At 38.3% G+C, this 19,473-nt stretch overlaps 1 protein-coding gene across 2 annotated transcripts in view; it reads right to left on the bottom strand.

Annotated features, from left to right (window-relative positions):
- cntn3a.2 (contactin 3a, tandem duplicate 2) overlaps positions 1–19,473 on the bottom strand; it is a 75,435-nt gene that overhangs the window by 5,181 nt on the left and 50,781 nt on the right. For both annotated transcript variants that reach the window (XM_058410954.1, XM_058410955.1), the window contains exons 15-23: positions 18,882–19,040; positions 16,492–16,641; positions 16,012–16,082; positions 15,508–15,736; positions 14,280–14,389; positions 13,790–13,976; positions 9,563–9,675; positions 8,467–8,632; positions 1–2,771 (exon numbers count right to left, since the gene is read on the bottom strand). The exon at positions 1–2,771 is cut by the window's left edge and continues 5,181 nt beyond it. In XM_058410954.1, the coding sequence (XP_058266937.1) occupies positions 2,674–2,771; positions 8,467–8,632; positions 9,563–9,675; positions 13,790–13,976; positions 14,280–14,389; positions 15,508–15,736; positions 16,012–16,082; positions 16,492–16,641; positions 18,882–19,040 (1,283 nt within the window). In that variant the 3' untranslated portion in view covers positions 1–2,673. The remainder of the gene's footprint in view (positions 2,772–8,466; positions 8,633–9,562; positions 9,676–13,789; positions 13,977–14,279; positions 14,390–15,507; positions 15,737–16,011; positions 16,083–16,491; positions 16,642–18,881; positions 19,041–19,473) is intronic.

Here is a 19,473-nt window from a genome sequence, read left to right as displayed (position 1 = left end):
ACAACAAAGTCTGTAAGAATAACACATTCTTCTTCTCAAAGAAGGCCAAAGAAGAGGGAATGTTCACTTGTGTTCACTTTTTGTGCTGAGTTTCATTTGACTTTAAAATCAAAATCAAAGCTCAAAGCTCAGAGACGGCTGCAAAATGCTGCACTTTACATGGCCAGTGCTAAAGACCGTGGGCTCACTGTGATCAGCCTTCTCGCTATCTTCTCAAGAGGACACTGGAATGTCTGCGCTTGAAATAAAAGGAGGAGGAGGGGAGGGGGTCTAAATATCTTTCATCAGCTCTGTCTGGACTTCTCTAATATAGCTTGGCGCACTGTTCATCTCACATCTATCTTCCTTCTGCGCCTCTCATAACCAGAATATACCCCATCGCCTGCTCAGTCAAAACCCTGGTGGGCTGCGTAGCCATAATTTAGAATCTTTTAATGACACCTGAATTACTGCACGGATCAGACACTGCATGTCTCAGTACATAACACGAGAAATATTGATGTGAAGACTGAAGCACAAGATTCTTCTCCTTCCAGGTCATTCACCCTTTTGCTGTTTTACCAGCAAAATGTTAGACTGAATGTCTAATCCAATGAGCCAGAGAAATGTCAGTCAGGATCTGAAACCTACACGTTTAATCCTCCTGCTATTCTGGTCCTGACAACACAAATGTAGCAGCTGATACTGTGTACACAGACCCAGACAGTTGTTTATCTCTCAGAGGAGGTGAAATGATGAATTTGGAATTATACCCCATGTAAAATCTATAATATACCTAAGTTCTGGCGCAAGAAGTTCGGTCCAGTTGTTTGGTTCTAAGAAATTAGCCTAAACTTTGATTATCTCACAAAGCTAAAACAATTCTATTATAAAAAAAACAAAAAAAAACATATGAAGAACATGGCACACATGCGATTTCGGGAGGGTCATTTAGTCAGAGAAGCAACCAGAAGACCTCTGAAGGAGCTGAAAAGATACAATCCGGTCACGATATTATTTTCAAATTCTATTCACGATATTAATTTCACAAATCGATTCGATCTGAATCTCAGAATATTTTGAAGAAAATTTTAACGTTGAAAAAAATAAAATCTCCCTTTTTCATTCTGAATTATAACTAATACAAAACTCAAAACTCTATAAAAATCAACCACAATGTATCATTGATGCATCATTTCACCCTGGTGGCAAGTCATACTAAACCTTGTTCAATTTCTGCGGTGTAATTAAACCAATGATGATCATGTTGATCTAGGCATAAAGCACGATATTTGGAGGAAACCCAACTGCTCATCACCCTGATAATAAATCCCTGCAGTGAAGCCTGGTGGTGGTAGTATCATGTTGACAGTTACTCTTGACCTCTTGGTTGCTTCTCTGAACCAAGCCCTCCCTTCAATATGACATTTTTCACCGAATATATATATATATATATATATATGTATAAACAAACCCTGATTGCTACACTTTCCATCCCGCAGCCATTCCCTGTCAAATTACAGATACTCTCCCCTTTTTGAATTGTTGCATCACATGGCACCATAACGCACTCAGACGAAATAGCCTCTTGGTTGGCTAGTGTCACTATGATTGACAGGGCAGAGACGTTAATGCCATCCATCCCACCCAGAGAGCTTGGTTCCCTGCCACAGATGGCAAATTAATTCCATTTTAGTTACAGGTTGTATCACTACATAATGTGAAATAGTTTAAAGGGGTAAATTCTTATGCAACACACCATACAATAACCCAAGTCTTGCACATTCGACACTCAAACGCCCCAAAGGATGCAGTCTGTCCTCAGTAAAAAAAAAAAACAACAAGGCTGTCAGTTAACCAGAGGAGAATGTTTCTCTCTGTAACAAATCTGTTGCTATGATATAATGCAGTTGGGAGAATAACATCATATTATCAGCCGGCGTCGACAGACATTATAAGCTAATAATAAGTCTGCAGTATAACACTGTGCGAATAGTTGTACGTGTTAACGAAACCCATGAACCGTAGCCACTGCTTCAAACCCAATACAAACAGGCATCAATCGACACACTGCTACATCCCCAAAGATAATGAAAGACCGAACAGTAAAGGCTCTGATGTAAAGTTAAATGAAAGATATGCAGCTATTGTATAGAAGGCACAGTGAAAAATCATAATTCTGTAAAATGGGTACGCAGAAGCTGCGGGGTGGGGGGCCAGTGATATGTAACAAGATTGTATAAAAACACTGATTACATTGTCATATCAAAAGGAATAAAAAGCATGATTGGACAAACAGTAGCTTGGCAACAAGAAGTGAAGAAGGACATGACAAAAGACATGAACTACTTTGGCATGTAACATGGAAGTAAGGCATTTTGTTCTCCGCAAGGGTCACAGAGACCAGCTGGCAAGTAGTGCATATGAGTCATGACATCCGTGTACGATACAAAAAAGTACGACCTAAATGTGTTCAGTCTATTTAAACGCTTTGCCTTGAGACCATAACATGCACACAAAATCCTGTGACTTTCAACGTCCTTGTCGGTTTCATCGAACGCACATGATGCTGCCTCGGTTGAAATATGGGAAGGTCGGGGAGTAAAAAATTGTTTCACTACACTGCTCTCGTGATTTGTAAGTAATGAGCACACATGATCAACTCAATAGGTCTGTGCAATATTAAAGTCCTTTTCACAAAGTTGGCCTTGTGGCAGTCAACGCGATGAGAAAAAGCAAGTACAGGGGGATGGCGGTCGGGTGCCACGCTCCTGATCCCCGTACACTCATACCTGCAACACAGTAAAAGACAGCGTCAACATGTATCTGTCAAACAAATCACTTTATTTCACTGACATCCTTAACATCATACCTTGCATTTTTATATATAGACTGAACTGATCATTCATATACAAAACATACACACTATATTAATATACTGTCTGTAATTATTGTTTTTTGCAACAGCTCCAACACAATACAGTAATTCATCCTTTCTAGACTAATATTTTTTTTATCACTGTTTAGCATCAAATATTTCAAATTGTTCATCTTTAGTCAATATGTGTACTCTGTTAAAAAGCAAGAAGTAAAACTTTATCATGTCCTGTTGTTTTTGGTCTTTCTTTCCATTAATTATGATTTGCGCATACCTAATCATTTAAAGATGATAACAGTAAGTGGATTCCGTCTAAACTCGAAATTGATAGTAAGATGAACACACATTTGACATGAAGTGGGCCTGAAATCAGCAATGACAGCACCGACACATTTAAATGTCATAACCCCTTTTACACTGCTCCACCTACACCATCGAAAACATCGCTTTCATTTCCGACCATCTGACACTAAACAATAAACTGTCTCGCACTCAGCAAGTCATCATAACATCAGCAAATTACACTTGCACTGGCATGAAAAAGTCCATTAATGAAGTTTTTTATTTTTTAAGGTGTGCTGTTTTTTTCTGTGATATGCTTCCCTTGGAATGAATATCAATAACGAGCTACTTCCTGCAATATTTAAACACTGGGACACTTGTACATGGAGCATGGAGAACATTTCTTAGGTTTGTGCATGTGATACACCCTTAGCAGATTTTCGGACAGAACTCAAATCCACACTCTGACCACTGACCAAGGCCACTGGGCTCCTGTAACCATAAATCATTTTTATAGCAGGATAATTCCTAGGATAAACTACAGATCCAGTACAAACCTGACAGTAAGTTAGGATTAATGAATAAAAGAAGGAATGAATGAATATAGATTTCGGGCTACTGGGCAGGTCAATCAAGTTTACTGCTAAAAGCTCATGGTTTTTTAACAAAGTGATTTTAGAGGATTTATTTTTGAGATCCCAAAAATGGATTTTTTAGAGAATGTGAGCAAAAGAATTTATTCTTTAAAGTGTCACTATTTTTTTTTTTGACTATGTACACTTACTGACCACTTTAAAACAACAGTCCTCATTCATCAGCCAATCACATAGCAGCAGTGTAATGCATAAAATAATACAGATACAGGTCAAAAGCATCAGATAACATCAGATGATCACATCAGACATGACAATCGGAAGTAATGCGATCTCACTAACTTTGTCCATGACATAGTGGCCAGTATATGGGGGATTGGCGTGATTTCCTGGAATTTTCATGCACAATAGTCCCTTGAATTTTGAAACAGATTATCGTGGAAAACGAAACACGCATCCTGTGATGGAGAGAATCCACAGGAGAATGGCCAGCTGGTTCAATCAGACTCAGTGACTACAGTAAACTCAAATTGAGTACAGTAACTCAAATTCTAAACCACTCAAATCAACTGTGGTAATGCATTTCAGAAACAAGAAAAAACACTCTGAACCTCGGCTTCCACGCCAGTCTGCCAAGAACAAGAATGTGAGGCTACTGAGGATACAGGCCTAGTGAATCTTGTCAGTTTCTGTTGTGCCCACTGTAGCCTCAGATTCCTGTTCCGAAGTGAACATCTGAAGGCATGTTGTGTGTTTCTAATGCATTCTGGTTAGCACCCAGGTACTTCAGTAGAACCTAACTTCTGTTTTAGTCTAATCTGAATGTAAAGACTATGATAAAACAGTATAGTTTTAATGTGGGCTCAAGTTACAGCTTAAAACATACAGTTCCCCTATTAGGTGGCATAAAGAAAAGTACTTTTAATTACAGCACAGATATATATATATATATATATATATATATATATATATATATATACTGTATATATGGGATCAGAGGCCAAACAAATAGGCTATTTTTATATCAGGCAGCATAACAAGCTCTTAAGTGCTTAATGTCATAGGTCAAATTGAGATTATTAGTATGTTGACACAAAATATGTGTCTGGCAGTGAGCAGAATAAAGCAAAGGCAGCATCCAAACAGATACGCTAGCTAGAAGCCTGCAACATTCTTTATTTTATTTTATTTTTTTACGTCACTGAATGTTTTCCATGCCAAGGACACAAGCTCTAACAAAAAGCTCATCTGCAGTCTTAGCTTGATGTGTTCTCTAAGTGGCATATTCTTGAGATTGTTATGCCACATATAACCATATATAAATATTTATGTATTACAATGTAGTAAAATACAATGTGAAAAAATATATACTAGGCAATCTGCCACATGCTGATTACCTGCAATTTGTGGCACATAGTGATATCGGCAGGTATTGAATCACTGGCATAATAAAAAACCAAATTATTATTTTTTTATTCACCACATGCGCTCTAAGTTCAAACTCAGTTTTGCTTTGATTGCTGGAGCAAAATCATCATATCACCTTTGCAACTATAGGAAAACAGTATATGCCTTTAAAAAGAAAGTCTCGTAAAAAGGAAAAAAAAAGAAAAAGAAAGTGTGCCTTTTGTTGAATAAAAACAAAGTAGCATACAAGCCATTTACATAGCTAAGTTGATTTTATTGACAGCATTGATAGCCTGACATATACGCAAATGTGCATTCGCCAATACCAGTAACATAATCTGGTTCCTGTATATTCAGCAGCACTGATTTCAGTGTCGAACACGTCTCCTCAGCTCCAATCTTTGATAGTGCAAGTCCTTATTGTTCACCTTCACTTCCAGTATTATCCCAATTCAGCCATATTGATTTTCAAGATGGGGTCCATGTGAAATAAGTGTACTGAAGGTACAAAACAGGCATGGGTTTTAGAGGAAGTCTGGAAAGAATGGCCTTCTTCTATGGTTGGATGCTATCAATGACTCTGCAGTCTGTAAAACCTCATTTCATGCCTTTGGTTGCCTGGACACATCTATCTGTAGCTTGCCTAGAAGATTTAAATCTCAAAATCTATGCATGTTTGCAGCAGATTTCTCCTGATAAATACAACTGTAACTGTTATCTGGTACGACTAATCTAACATCCGATCACATGTTTAATAAATGACAACAGACTGATAGTTCAATACTAGACTACTGAAATTCTGAAATGTGTATTGGTTACAATACAAAATACAAATCTTTACTTGTGAAAAGCATTTGCAATGGTTTAAGCACAGCCAGTTTTATTAGGGCAAATCTGCTGTCAACATGAACTACATCTCTGAGCTGAAAATATTCTGCTTCAGTAAAATGTTGGGCCACCACAGGCCACCACAGCTTCAATGATCCTTGGCACAGATTCTACAAGTCTGTGGAACTGTATTACATGCATGAACTACCAATCTTCCATATTATAATGCCTCGGTTGGCGTTTTGATGGTGGTAGAGTCCACATATCGCTCCGACGGCTGTTTAAATGAGTTGCGATCTGGTATCGTCATTTTATATACTCATCAGACCCTGTTTCGATGAGTGACACCTTGCCCCTGTTAACAGGGTCAACAGCATCCTGAAAGAGAACACTGCTACTTCCATCAGGATAGAAATGTTCTACCATAATGGTGCAACAGAAAAGCCCTAATATTAAGATATCATGTGTAAGAATTCTGGTGATGCCAAGACAGCAAAATTGGTCATGCTTTCTGGGTGTGAGGACTGTCAAACTAGCTCTTCCCTGTCAATTGGCTAGTGTCACAGTGACTCTAGCCGATTGCAGGCATCTGTCAGCTTGTGTATGCAGATGAGGGCACTTTCCTCTGAGTGTGTTATGCTGCCCTGTGACAGAAATTCAAAAAGATGTTTGCTGACTTCACGTGCCTTGGAGGAAACATTGATTAGCCGTCACTCTCCTTGGTTGATATAAGAAAGGAGAGCTGGTCGGTGGTTGGGAATTGTCAGGCAAAAAAAATAAATAGAAGGACAGAAAAGTTTCATTATAAAAAACCTCGATTTGTTTAGCATATTAGCACTAGATTATAGTGATTTAATGGACATGGCTTGCTAATAATGGGGAAAAACAGTTTTTAGTTTTATTATTATAATACACCGAGTAGAAATGATATTAGTCATTACAAGACATGCATGTTAACTTTGACGACTTTAAGCTACGCTAAAACCAAACTCGAATGCCGAGCCTACTATAGCGCGCTAATATGTGTAGCTTTCTTCTGTACCTTACTGCCAGAAAGAAAAATGATCAAGCATTTGGAATTTTGGCCCGTATTGTCAAGATTTGGTTAAGATATTTTTCTCCCTCATGCCATAATGATTTCCCCTGGATTAGATCAGCCTTCCATGATGAAAGAAACCCTTCATCATTTTAGCAGCTACAGTATATTTACTCTTCTATCTAAGATTCCTGCACATTAGATATCATTAAAATGACACCATTCATTAGTTTCAGTTCTAAAAGCAAGACTGCAGTCTGGGATTCTCTATATTTCTATCCATTCTGCTCCCAGAACGAACTGAACAAATAATTGAAATAGGAGTATCTAGGCCAGAAGTTGTGCATACGAGATTTAATGAGCATACTTTAATTAAGTTTACAAGCTAGACGTGTAGCAACTTTTAAGGTTCTCAAATTAGATACATCCCCTAATAACAGGAAATGTGTGTTTTTAATTGTATTTTTTTTTTTTTACCACTGAAGAAAGGAAAAGTAGCTTAAAAGTAAAATCAATATCTTTAAATGAATTCTCAGTTGATTAGCATAGCTTCATCCAAACACACAATGTTTCTCAGAGCATTTGAATTTAAGACAGCATATTAGCACTACTCGTATTATTCGCTGCTAGGTTTATTTGCTTTTTAGGAGCTGGATGAAGAAACCCAAGAGGAGTGAAAACATGAAGAATCTGCTGTGCAGTACCGTTCTCACCTCTAGTTTTGTCTGCTTGTACCTCAGTATGTAGGAGGGAGCTGAGATCAGGCAGAGATGGATGGGAAGAGCTATAGATAGTTAATAAAGATCACACTACTTAGCCCAGCGGAGGATACAAGGTGTACACTGCAAATCTCAATTCACTGAGTGCTCATTTAGTGAGCCGCATTAAACGCTGAGGGCTGCAATTCCTGTGAAGGGATTTGCCAGTATTCACACCTGCTCACTTTGCAATAGTGGACATAATAAACCTGCAAACATTATAAGGTTAATTCTGTGCTGTTTTACTTTAACAGGAGGTATTTATGTTTAATATCTCTTTAATGCTATTCATTCTTTATATCGAAAGCTATGATGCAGTGTACGTGGGTGACGAATGCGGCCTGCAACTTCAGTAACTCAAAAGATTAGATAAACAACCCAGAACGCTTAGAAATACCAGACAAGCAAACACTCTTCTGCTTTTCCTAACTGCTGTTAAGTTAATGTGCATCCCATTAATGGGCAAGAAAAACAAGACTGCTTTCAAATGAGGTAAATTGGTGCTGTGTGTGCACTCAAAGTACGAAATGTAGTAATTGGTGACTTTCAAATTTTTCTCCATTTCGTATAAACTCGGTTGTTCTAATCTTGAATCTTGGGGAAGCTAGATTTTATCCAATTTTTTTGGCCTATTTGAGTCTTTGCAACTAATGAGTGAAAGTGACAACAAATCAACTCTAACTAGATTAGAACAAGGCTTCTTACTCAGTTTGTGTATGTTGATGGGCTCAGTGGGCATGCCATCTCCGCTGTCGCTCAGAGCACAAATCTGAATGATGTAATTATCGTCTGCAGGGAGGATGAGCTCCACAGAAGTAACGTTAGTGGTCACTGTATTAATCTCTGTATGTCTGTTCCTTGTGTAAGAAACCTGGACAATGAGACAACAAAAAAGCATTTTGATTGCAAATCATAGCAATTCATACTTTAACAAGTCAGATTCACTATTATTATTATCATCACAGTTATATGAGCTTGTACCACAGTGCAGATGAACGCTTGAACCTTGTGTGGTAAAAAAAAAGGTGTGCATTATTTTTGGATAACAAGCACAGGTAGTTCAGGTTGTAACATGAATGACAGGTTAATATCAATGCATTCGCTCTAATATGTTATTGTTTCTATAGTAACCACTCATACACAGGGTCTAGTACGGCTTTCAATAATTACTGCTGTCTAAGCTAAAGCAATTTAAGACTAATAATAAACGGCTTGTGTTTTTTTTAACAAAATAATTCTTATAATTGTTATTTGAACATGAGAGAGAGGCTTTTGAAAGTTTGTCACAGCTATTATTATATAATACATATTCAGAGTTGGTGACTTAAGTCCAACAGTTACACAAATATTCATGCAGGGAAAGTGTATGTACAGCACAAAGCATGAATTTATACAAGACGACGGATTACATGGAAGTGTGAGACAGTACCACTGGACTTAATGATGGTTCTTGCTCTAATATTGCACAAGAAAACTGGGCTCAAGTCCAGGGTCAACACTGTGCCTAAGAGTCTCACATTTGTCTTCAACAAACTCCACCCCACTCACATAAACACTGTGAAACTGTAAATAGTCCAATCTGAGGACTTAATACCAATCAAGCAATTTTGGTATTAACCCCTCAGTATTTCCATGCAACTCAACTCAATACAGTTCATAGATATCACCAAGTATAACATATAGAATTTTTTTTTAGATTTCTTCTCAGTTTTGCTATAAACCAAAAACTCCTTTTGCTCTTTTAATGTGGTCATTTTTAAAAAAAATCTTTTGCTGTTGTACATAGAATACATGATCTTACCTTATACCCAGTGACCTCTGACTCCATCTCCATGGTGACTACCGGGTCCCAGTGGACAGTTAGCTTTGAGCCAATCAGATTCCACTCCACATTCACTGGTGGCTGTCCTGGTGCTAAGGTAACACGAAAAATAACACAAATCATTGACTGATATAGCTGACTGATTTAATGTTTAAGCATTCATGTTGAAAAACAGTCCAAAATACTGCTGTGTATATATGATGTAAATAATACAGTGAGGGAAAAAATTATTTGATCCCCTGCTGATTTTGTACGCTTGCCCACTGACAAAGAAATGATCAGTCTGTAATTTTAATGGTAGGTTTATCTGAACAGTGAGAGACAGAATAACAACAAAAAAAATTCTAGAAAAACACATTTCAAAAAAGTTATACATTGATTTGCATTTTATTGAGTGAAATAAGTATTTGACCCCTTTGCAAAACACGACTTAGTACTTGGTGGCAAACCCTTGATGGCAATCACAGACGTCAGACATTTCTTGTAGTTGGCCACCAGGTTTGCACACATCTCACATCTCAAGGAATTTGGGCCCACTCCTCTTTGCAGATCCTCTCCAAGTCATTAAGATTTTGTGGCTGACCCTTCAGCTCCCTCCACAGATTTTCTATGGGATTAAGGTCTGGAGACTGGCTAGGCCACTACAGGACCTTAATGTGCTTCTTTTTGAACCACTCCTTTGTTGCCTTGGCTGTGTGTTCTGGGTCATTGTCAGGCTGGAATATCCATCCACAACCCATTTTCAATGCCCTGGCTGAGAGAAGGAGGTTCTCATCCAAGATTTAACGGTACATGGCTCTGTCCATCGTCCCTTTGATGCGGTGCAGTTGTCCTGTCACCTGGGGATGGTGTACTTTGGGTCAAAGGCAGCATTCCTCCTCCTCCAAACACGGTGAGTTGAGTTGATGCCAAAGAGCTGGATTTTGGTCTCATTTGATGTTCACTGGCAAACTTCAGATGAGCCTGTACATGTGCTTTCTTTAGCAGGGGGACCTTGTGGGTGCGACTGGATTTCAGTCTTTCATGGCGTAGTGTGTTACCAATTGTTTTCTTGGTGACTATGGTCCCAGCTGCCTTGAGATCACTGACAAAATCCTCCAGTGTAATTCTGGGCTGATTCCTCGCCGTTCTCATGATCATTGAAACTCCGTGAGGTGAGATCTTGCATGGAACCCCAGACCGAGGAAGATTGACAGTCCTTTTGTGTTTCTTCCATTTGGGAATAATCGCACCAACTGTTGTCACCTTCTCACCAAGCGGCTTGGCGATGGTCTTGTAGCTCATTCCAGCCTTGTGTAGGTCTACAATCTTGTCCCTGACATCCATGGACAGCTCTTTGGTCTTGGCCATGATGGAGAGTTTGGAATCTGATTGATTGCTTCCTTCTGTGGACAGGTGTCTTTCATACAGGTAACGAGCTGAGATTAAGAGCACTCCCCGAGAGTGCTCCTACTCTAATCTCAGCTTGTTACCTGTATAAAAGACACCTGGGAGCCAGAAATCTTTCTGATTGATAGGGGATCAAATATTTATTTCACTCATTAAAATGCAAATCAATGTAGAACTTCTGAAATGCGTTTTTCTGGATTTTTTTTGTTGTTATTCTGTCTCTCACTGTTCAGATAAACCATTAAAATTACAGACTGATCATTTCTTTGTCAGTGGGCAAAGGTACAAAATCAGCAGGGGATCAAATAATTTTTTCCCTCACTGTAACTCTGCTGTAAATGCATTACCTACTGATACGTGACGATGCATACTTTGCTTTAGCTTATTTTGACTTTGTACCCATGTTTAACCCTTTTTTTTTTTTTTGCTAAGATGCCTTAGTAATAGACCTCGTTTCACAATTTTTATCTTTTTCTTTTATATTTTTTATATATATTAAATTTATAAAATAAATTTATATAATATATAAAATTTATATAATTGTATAATAATAAAATTATTATTTTTTTTATAATAATAATAACAATAATAATAATAATAATAATAATAAACTCTGTCCAGGGTGTATCCTGCCTTGACACTTGAGATCCCCGTGACCTGAGAATAGACTGGATAAGCGGCACAGACAATGAAATGGAATAATAATAATAATAATAATAATAATAATAATAATAAAGGCAAACAGACCAAATACACAAGAAAAAAATCTAAATCCAAAGAAACAGGCAAGGTTCAGGAGATCAACAAACAGAGCATACAAGGACAGGCAAAATCAAAACAGTGAACAGAGCTAGAATCAAAACTCGGAAACTGTGAACGCAGCAAAAGGCTCGGTATTGGCAGGCGCTAAGTGTGAACTAAACTACTTTACGGAGATACTGAAATACTTTAAGGAGATGATGAGACACGAGGGCATAAATTGCGAGATTATTTAAAAGGAAAACTCAAAACAGGTGAGAAAGATCATGAAACATTAAGACGACAAGCAGTGACTATACAGCGATGGATACATGACAAGAATCAAACAAAAGCACATGTGGCAATGTAAACAAAGCAGATATATGACAACAATGAACAAAGCTGACACGAGTGCCATAAACAGTGCAGACTGCTAGACTTGCTGTACAGCTCGGCTCACGGTGCTCAGTGTGAGCGGGAGAATCATGACAGAATATAATTTAATCTTCATCACCTAGAGAGCTCGTGGCTATATATTTACATTTACATTTCTGGCAGATGCTCTTATCCACAGCGCTTCACATTTTTTCTCATTTTACACATCTGAGCAATTTAGGGTTAAGGTCTTTGCTCAAGGGCACAGCAGTGGCAGCTTGGTGAACCTTGGATGTGAGCTCACAACCTTCTGATCAGTAGTCCAGCATCTTAAACACTAAGCTACCACATCCACATATTCCCTCTTGGACAGGAGTGTAATAAAAAAGGTAACCACTGCTTTTTGTACTAAGGGGTTCTACCTTTCCGGTTCCAAAAAAGCTCATGGTTTTCATCCAGTTCTAGATCGGATGGGTTAAAGCAGAGACTTGAACCGGACTTGAAGGAGACCATGGTGATAACTGCGTCCTACCATCCTCAGGAAGCTGGTACTGCACCTGGCACCCTGACTGAATCTGACTGGCAAGCATAATGTATGCCATACATCATGGTTACAACGTGTCTAGCGTTCTCAGTAAATCTTGCGTCATGTTGATGAATTATGTGGCCCATTTCTGTGTTAAGGAGCTATTTTCTCTGTTGTTCATGAAGCCAAGTGCTGTATTGTGCATGAGGATGGTGGATGTGGCTCATAGGTTCCAGAAGTCCATGGATTCATCCATGTTGCCTTTGATAGCAACACCATTTCCAGCTCCTCATGCTGAAAATGTACCCCAGAGCCAGATTCCTTGGTTGTATTAATGGTGTTACTAAACATAATTCTTTACTTTTAGACCAAATGTCGTAAAAACTTTTTCCAAAAACTCTCAGATTTTATCACATGCCTTGGCCACTCTACCGTAGAGGCCAGATCTGTGAAGTGCTGATAATATTTTTGAAGTCTTCACAGGTTTTTCTGTTTCAGCCAGTGCGCACTATAACTCCTTCAGTGTTTCAGCTTGCCTCTTGAACACTTCTCGGAGAATTGCCTTTTCTTGCCTGTGCTCTCAATTTGGAAAGGTCTTGGTCTCGGTTGTGTTGTATTGTTTCCACATTGTTTTGGATTTCACTTGTAGAAGGTTCAAAGCATTTTTTATAAAAAGCGTTTTTTTTTATATATATATATATAACCTTCTCCGGCTTTTTCTCTCCTCACTATTTCATCTCAAAGGTTCACCATCAGTTCACTGGTCCACATAACAGCAGGACTAATCTGATCTCCTGTTTTAGCTGTGAGACCTCCTGAAGTGATATTTATTGTGCAAGTGTGCAATAAATAGGGCACAGGTCCATTTGTATCTTGTTGCTCACAAAAAAATCAATACTAGTCCTAATTTAGACTATTCAAATAAAGGGGGTGAAAAATCGTCAATTAATCAGTTTTTAAATCTTTTTTAAAATAAAACTTTCATCGTATTTCTGTAGACAATCACTTCGAAATGAGCGGAAAACATATCTTATTTTAATACGTTTAAATTTGGAATTTCAGTATGATAATACAGCAAAAGTAGAATAAATCAGCAGGGGTGAATACTTTCTAGAGGCACTGTATGCAGTATATTGACCCAGTCAATTGCTTTTGATGTTATTTTGTCTTCTACTCACGGGACTTTTTGGTGGTGATGTTAATGGTGGGTGTGCGAGGCCCGGTTCCTGCTGTGTTGAAGGCGCTCACTGTAAGAAAATACTGAGTGTACCCTTTCAGGCCACTGATGTTCACTTTGTACTGATTTGCAGACACACGTACTTTCCCCATGGTTTCTGGCTTAGTGTCATCTTCCCAGTACATGACCTGTGTTTACACAGCAGAGTAGAGAGCACAGTTTAGGGGGAACATTTCTGACATGAAAAAGTCATGAGAATTTATGCTCAAATCCCAGACCTAAATCCCAGACAATAAATTTTACTGGACTGATATGAATGGATAGTGTATATAATGTAGTCTTCATGGACTGACTGTTTTTATGATGGCGTGCACAAAGGAAATCGAATGTTTTCATGTTCCTGCAGACACCTGCTGCAGTCTGAGAATACCCATAGTGCATTTCAACATGTGGGTGAATCACTTCCATTTAAGAGGTCGGAAAAGATGTACCTCATAACCCAAAACTCTTTCGGGAGAGTCGGAGAGTGTCTGCCAGCTCACTTCAAATTCAGTGTCAGAAATACTCCGAGCCCACACGCCCCCTGGCATTCTGCTGGGCTCTGTAAAAAAGGAAAACACCAAAGAGGACCATAAAAGTAGAGTGTTAAAGAGATACAACGAAAAAAAATAAAGGGGAGAAAAGAACTGGGAACAATCAGTAGTGCAGGCAACAATTCTCACAAAACACAATACTCGAATGACATGAAGCCCACTGATCAAAGCTGTAAATGACTATCTTTTAGCTTAATCTGAAAACTGATTGGCAGAAAAGAACATTATCAGAAGAGAAATTAAATTAATGCCCGAGCATGGTGACAGGTCATTATCGGCCTGTCAGCTTGTTCTGGTATTACCAATATCAAACTGCTTATTAAAAAAATTAAACCCTTCCACATAATTACCTTACATGATCAACACAGATTTCATCTAGCTTTTACATATGAATAAGCTTTAAAATCAAATCAAATGAAATAAGTGCAACTATATGCACAAGTAAAGACCTCAAGGACTATTCTGGGTATGTAAATCACCAATAACAATAACAACACGGTAAATGCAATATTTTATTTGAGACCGTATAAAATATATGATGAGATTTTGCTGAGTGCTGTGTCATCAAGATGCACTCACTGCTGATTACCTAAAATTCCGAAATCTGTACAAGACAGTTTATTTTTCTGGATGCAGTTTTCCATCTCAATTTAAAATAAAAGGCACAGCATGGCTATCACATTACCATGTAATATTTTTTTTTTATGGATAAAAGCCTAATGTTTTGTGCCTCAGACATTCTTTGTCTGTGAGTAGGTGGCACACTTGGAGATTTCTTCAAAAAAATGTCTTCAAAATCCAAATAATAATAGTTCAAAAATAATAAGGTGAGATAGAATAGAACTGTTGTATACCATAATCAGGAACGTATTTAAGGGGGTGATGGTATATAAGTAGGGTGGTACTGTAATCAAATCTGAAATAGTTTCTGAATTTAGATGTGTGTGTGTGTGGGGGGGGGTGGGGTGGGGGACCACTAACATTACTGTCACAAAATGAGAAATATCTGAAAATGTGAAGGTTTTAGCAGAAACAGTCATGTATCACCCCACAGTTAAAGTGAAAGGTGTTAGATAAAAATACCTGTACCTGAGTGTGATGTGAATATTACAGCTTGTAGACTCACCTTCCTCTGCTGAGAACACTGTGGTGACAGGGCTGAATGGTCCCTGGCCTTTCACGTTGTACGCACCCACTTTCACAGCGAAAGGAGAAAACGGTGCGATGCTCTCGTTGCGGTAAACATAGCGTCCCGGTGCTGACGTCACGACGTGCGTCCATGTTAGCTCGCCGAGCAGCCGCAAAGCAATGATGTAACCAAAACCATCTCCATTCTGCAGCTCTTCGGGCACAGGCTGTGTGGAAAAATACAAAACTATAGTCACCATGTTCAGAATGTATGCTAATCTAGAGCTTGTTGACGCTTGTAGAAAATGCACAGTATGACAAAAAACTTGTTTGTAATAAGAAGCCACTGCAGAAAATAAATGGCATTATAGGACTCTAGGGTCCGGCTGGAGAATGGGTCTAGCTTTGGCTGGGGGTAATAAACGCTGCTGTTCAATTCCATTCAATTAGGTGAAACCATTAGCTCACGCAAAGGGACTAGTAATACAGACAGATGACTTACCTCCCACGTTATTACCAATTCAGATTTGGAGCCTCCCCCACCGCCAACATTAGCTGGTGCTGTATCAGGAACTGGGTACAACAAAACATTTTGCATTGGGAACAGCAGACACAACGACATGGCACCTGCCAATGCTTGTACTCGCTTGGATTATTCACTGACTCCTATTTTCCTTCCTTTATTTTTAACCACAATTTCAGGGTTTGAATAATTCACAAATCATATATATGCTTTTTGCTTTGATATGCACATTACATTTCGCATTAATGCAGCAATAAAACACAGTTCATTCTGTTTTCATAATAATTTACATAAGTTACAGATTTTTTAATATTCACGAAAGACACTGAGGCAGGTACATTAACTCTGGTGTTAAGGATATAACATCTAGTATTGTTTAAGCATTACTCCAGTAATAATCCTCATGTTATATCATCGTATCGTAGTTTGTCATTTTGTCTGTGGAATACTAGGACTCACCTGCATCCTCGGTTCTGGTCTTGAGCGAGGCGGGGCTTGGTTCTCCTACACCGACGCTGTTTCTAGCCAGCACGCGGAACTCATACTCTACCCATGCATTCAGGTCCACCACTGTTGCTGTCAAAGTGTTCCCATCTATCACCTCGGGCACTGAGAAGAGATACATAAGACCTGACCTGGAGTAAATGATCTTGATTACCCGCAACGAAGAAGCTCAGTCTGGAATGCCAGACACTGTCATTATATCTAACCCTCAGGTTCTTTGCATTTCAGTTTAATTCTGTTTGTACAGAGCTTTTTAATAGATATTGTTGCAATCGTTTTAATGAACGCAGATTTTGATTGCTTAGAGACGACAATGTCAAGGAAAAACTCGCTAACCTTGGGAGAAACTAGACTCAAAGGGGAACCTAGACGCTTTTGGGTAAAACTGAATAAAGTGTTTATAAATCATTTCGTATAACTTCAGTGCTTTTAAAAAATGTATTCATCTCTCACTGATTATTTCTCCTTTTGCTGTATTGCATCATGGAATTTAAGAATGAGATTTTGTCTACTCTTTTAGAAATCGCCCTCTACAGAAATGATATTGAGTATTATTGGAAAATGCAAAAGCTAAAAAGTTCACTGATAATTATTCACCCCTCTCAGAGTGAATATAGCTTTGATTTGTCTTGGATGCGTCTCTATAACCTTTACACAATCTGATTTGGGCAGATTTCTTTTTCTTTTCTTTACCTCAGTGCAGATTTTCTTCAACTCAATTTAGATGGAAATCCGCCAAAACTGGTGGATGTCACCACTCAAATGCTCAGGGATTGGAGCAATTTAATGACTCAATCATGTGACAGCGAATGAGCAAAAAGGACAATAAACGAATGCAGATGTTGCAAACAGGATTATAGACAGTGACAATAAACCAAAAAGGGCAAAAAGACACACAAAAAAGTCACAAAACTATGAATATGTAAAAGTAATGAAACATTCAAAAGTAATGGAACAGAAACATGAATGAAAAGTCCAAATCATAATCCAAAACGTGTCAAATCAAATCAAAACAGGGCAATCAAAAGCAGAATCAAAAAAAAAGAAAGAAAGAAACAAGCAGCACTCAAAACTGCGAAATAACAGGAATATAAAATAAGTTAGAAACGTCACGGCAAAAAAAAGAAGCTTATACCTCACCATGAACAAAAGCTCACACAGAGCTTAAATAGGGTGAGCAATGTACAGACATAATGGAGAACAGATGAGTGTGATCAAAAGTCTAATGACTTAAGAGTGTTGGAGAATGGACAGGAAAATTCAGGTCATTTTCAATGGATTTGTTTTTTCCTGCACATTTAAAAACACGAATATTCTTTCAAGCCATTGGCTCATTATTCTCTTGGGACATATATTTTTACCCTGGCCACAGATTTGCCTGAGTGTTGCCTTGGTGTCGGGCTGTATTTGGTCTGCACCAAACATACCATTTTGCTTTTAGACCAAACAACTCAGAATCTCACCCCAAAAGCTTTCAGATTTAGTTACATTCCTTCCAGCAAATGCAAGGCATGCCTTTATGTTACCGTTTTTCAGAAGTGGCTTTCTCCTGGCCACTCTCCAATAGAGGCCAGATCTGTGAAGAGATGATATTGTTGAGGTCTGCACAAGTTCTTTCATTCCAGCATTTGACCGCTTCTCTGACAATTGGCCTTTTTTTTTTGTCCGTGTTCTCGATTTGGAAGGATGGCCTGATTTCGGTATTGTCTGGATTGTGCCATATTGTCCATCATCTTTGTTTAAATGGATATTTACATTTCTCCCAGGAAGTTTCAAAGCTCTGTTGACGTTTTTTCTCCATCTTTTTTCGACTTAAGAAAATTAAAATCCTAGTCCTGATTTATACGTTAAAAAGAAAGAGGGGTGTTCTACTTTGTAGATTTCTTATTTTTAATAATTCTAAAAAATGTGTTTAATTTTCGTTTCTGTAGAGAGTCCCTACCAAAGGAGCAAGGGAAAAAAAATATCCTTCTAATATACTTCATTTTGATGTTGGAATACAGCAAAAAGAGAAATATTCATTAGGGTAAGGCACAGAAAGGATTCTTCTGTCTGGAGCACTGTATACTATAAACTCAAATGTTCAGTCCTAAATACATTTTTAATGGAACCTCATTTCTCAAATATAACAACATTTTACAAATTAGATTTTGCATGCACATTAGAGAAATTAAGCCAAACACAAAGTTAGTATAGTGTAAAATTGGTCATTTCCATTTGAACCGAACAGATATAGTCATCACATTTAAAGGAATTTAATGCTGTTCAGCTCCAATGAAAATGCATTATGCATTAATACACAGAGCCATTCACTACATATTCTGTCAAACATAAGTTCTCTTTACCTGTATTCACCGCCTGCCATCCAACGGTGAACGCTGTTTTGGTCTGGATGATGTAGCTGAGGATGGGGCTGCCATTGTCTTGGCCAGGCCTCCAGGAGAGCTGCGCTGTGCTGTCTGTGATCTCCTCGACTGTTACACCGTCTGGAGCTCCAGGGGGACCTGACTCAATTCAACAATTTCATTTTTCATTCATTTATTCATCAAGGGGTAAATGATTTTTTTTTTTATCCTAACTTGGGTGAAAACTGGGATCAGAGAGCTGGGTTAGACACTGAATAGTGGAACTTGAGCGATTAAAGGTTAATGGTGAATAGCAGCAGTCTGGCAGATTAGGGATTTGTAGTCACTAAGCCAGCTAAATAATCTACAGCCTCAACCACAATAAACCCCTGGAGCTGTCGAGAAATACGCTCTCTTCAGGCTGTAATATTACATGAACCGGCTTAACGTGATGGTCGGCTGTATTTACCGTACAATATGAATATGACTGTAAGTGTGTTGCTTGTGTCAAACCGAACACTAAAGGTCATTAAGGCTACAATATGTAATAAACAAGCAGACAAACACCATTATAAATCATACCATCATTTCA

The sequence above is a fragment of the Hemibagrus wyckioides genome, linkage group LG15, assembly GCF_019097595.1.
Source record: "Hemibagrus wyckioides isolate EC202008001 linkage group LG15, SWU_Hwy_1.0, whole genome shotgun sequence".
Taxonomy (NCBI): Eukaryota; Metazoa; Chordata; class Actinopteri; order Siluriformes; family Bagridae; genus Hemibagrus; species Hemibagrus wyckioides.
Note: the sequence above shows the minus strand (reverse complement) of the source record. Positions and strands in the feature narration are given on the sequence as shown.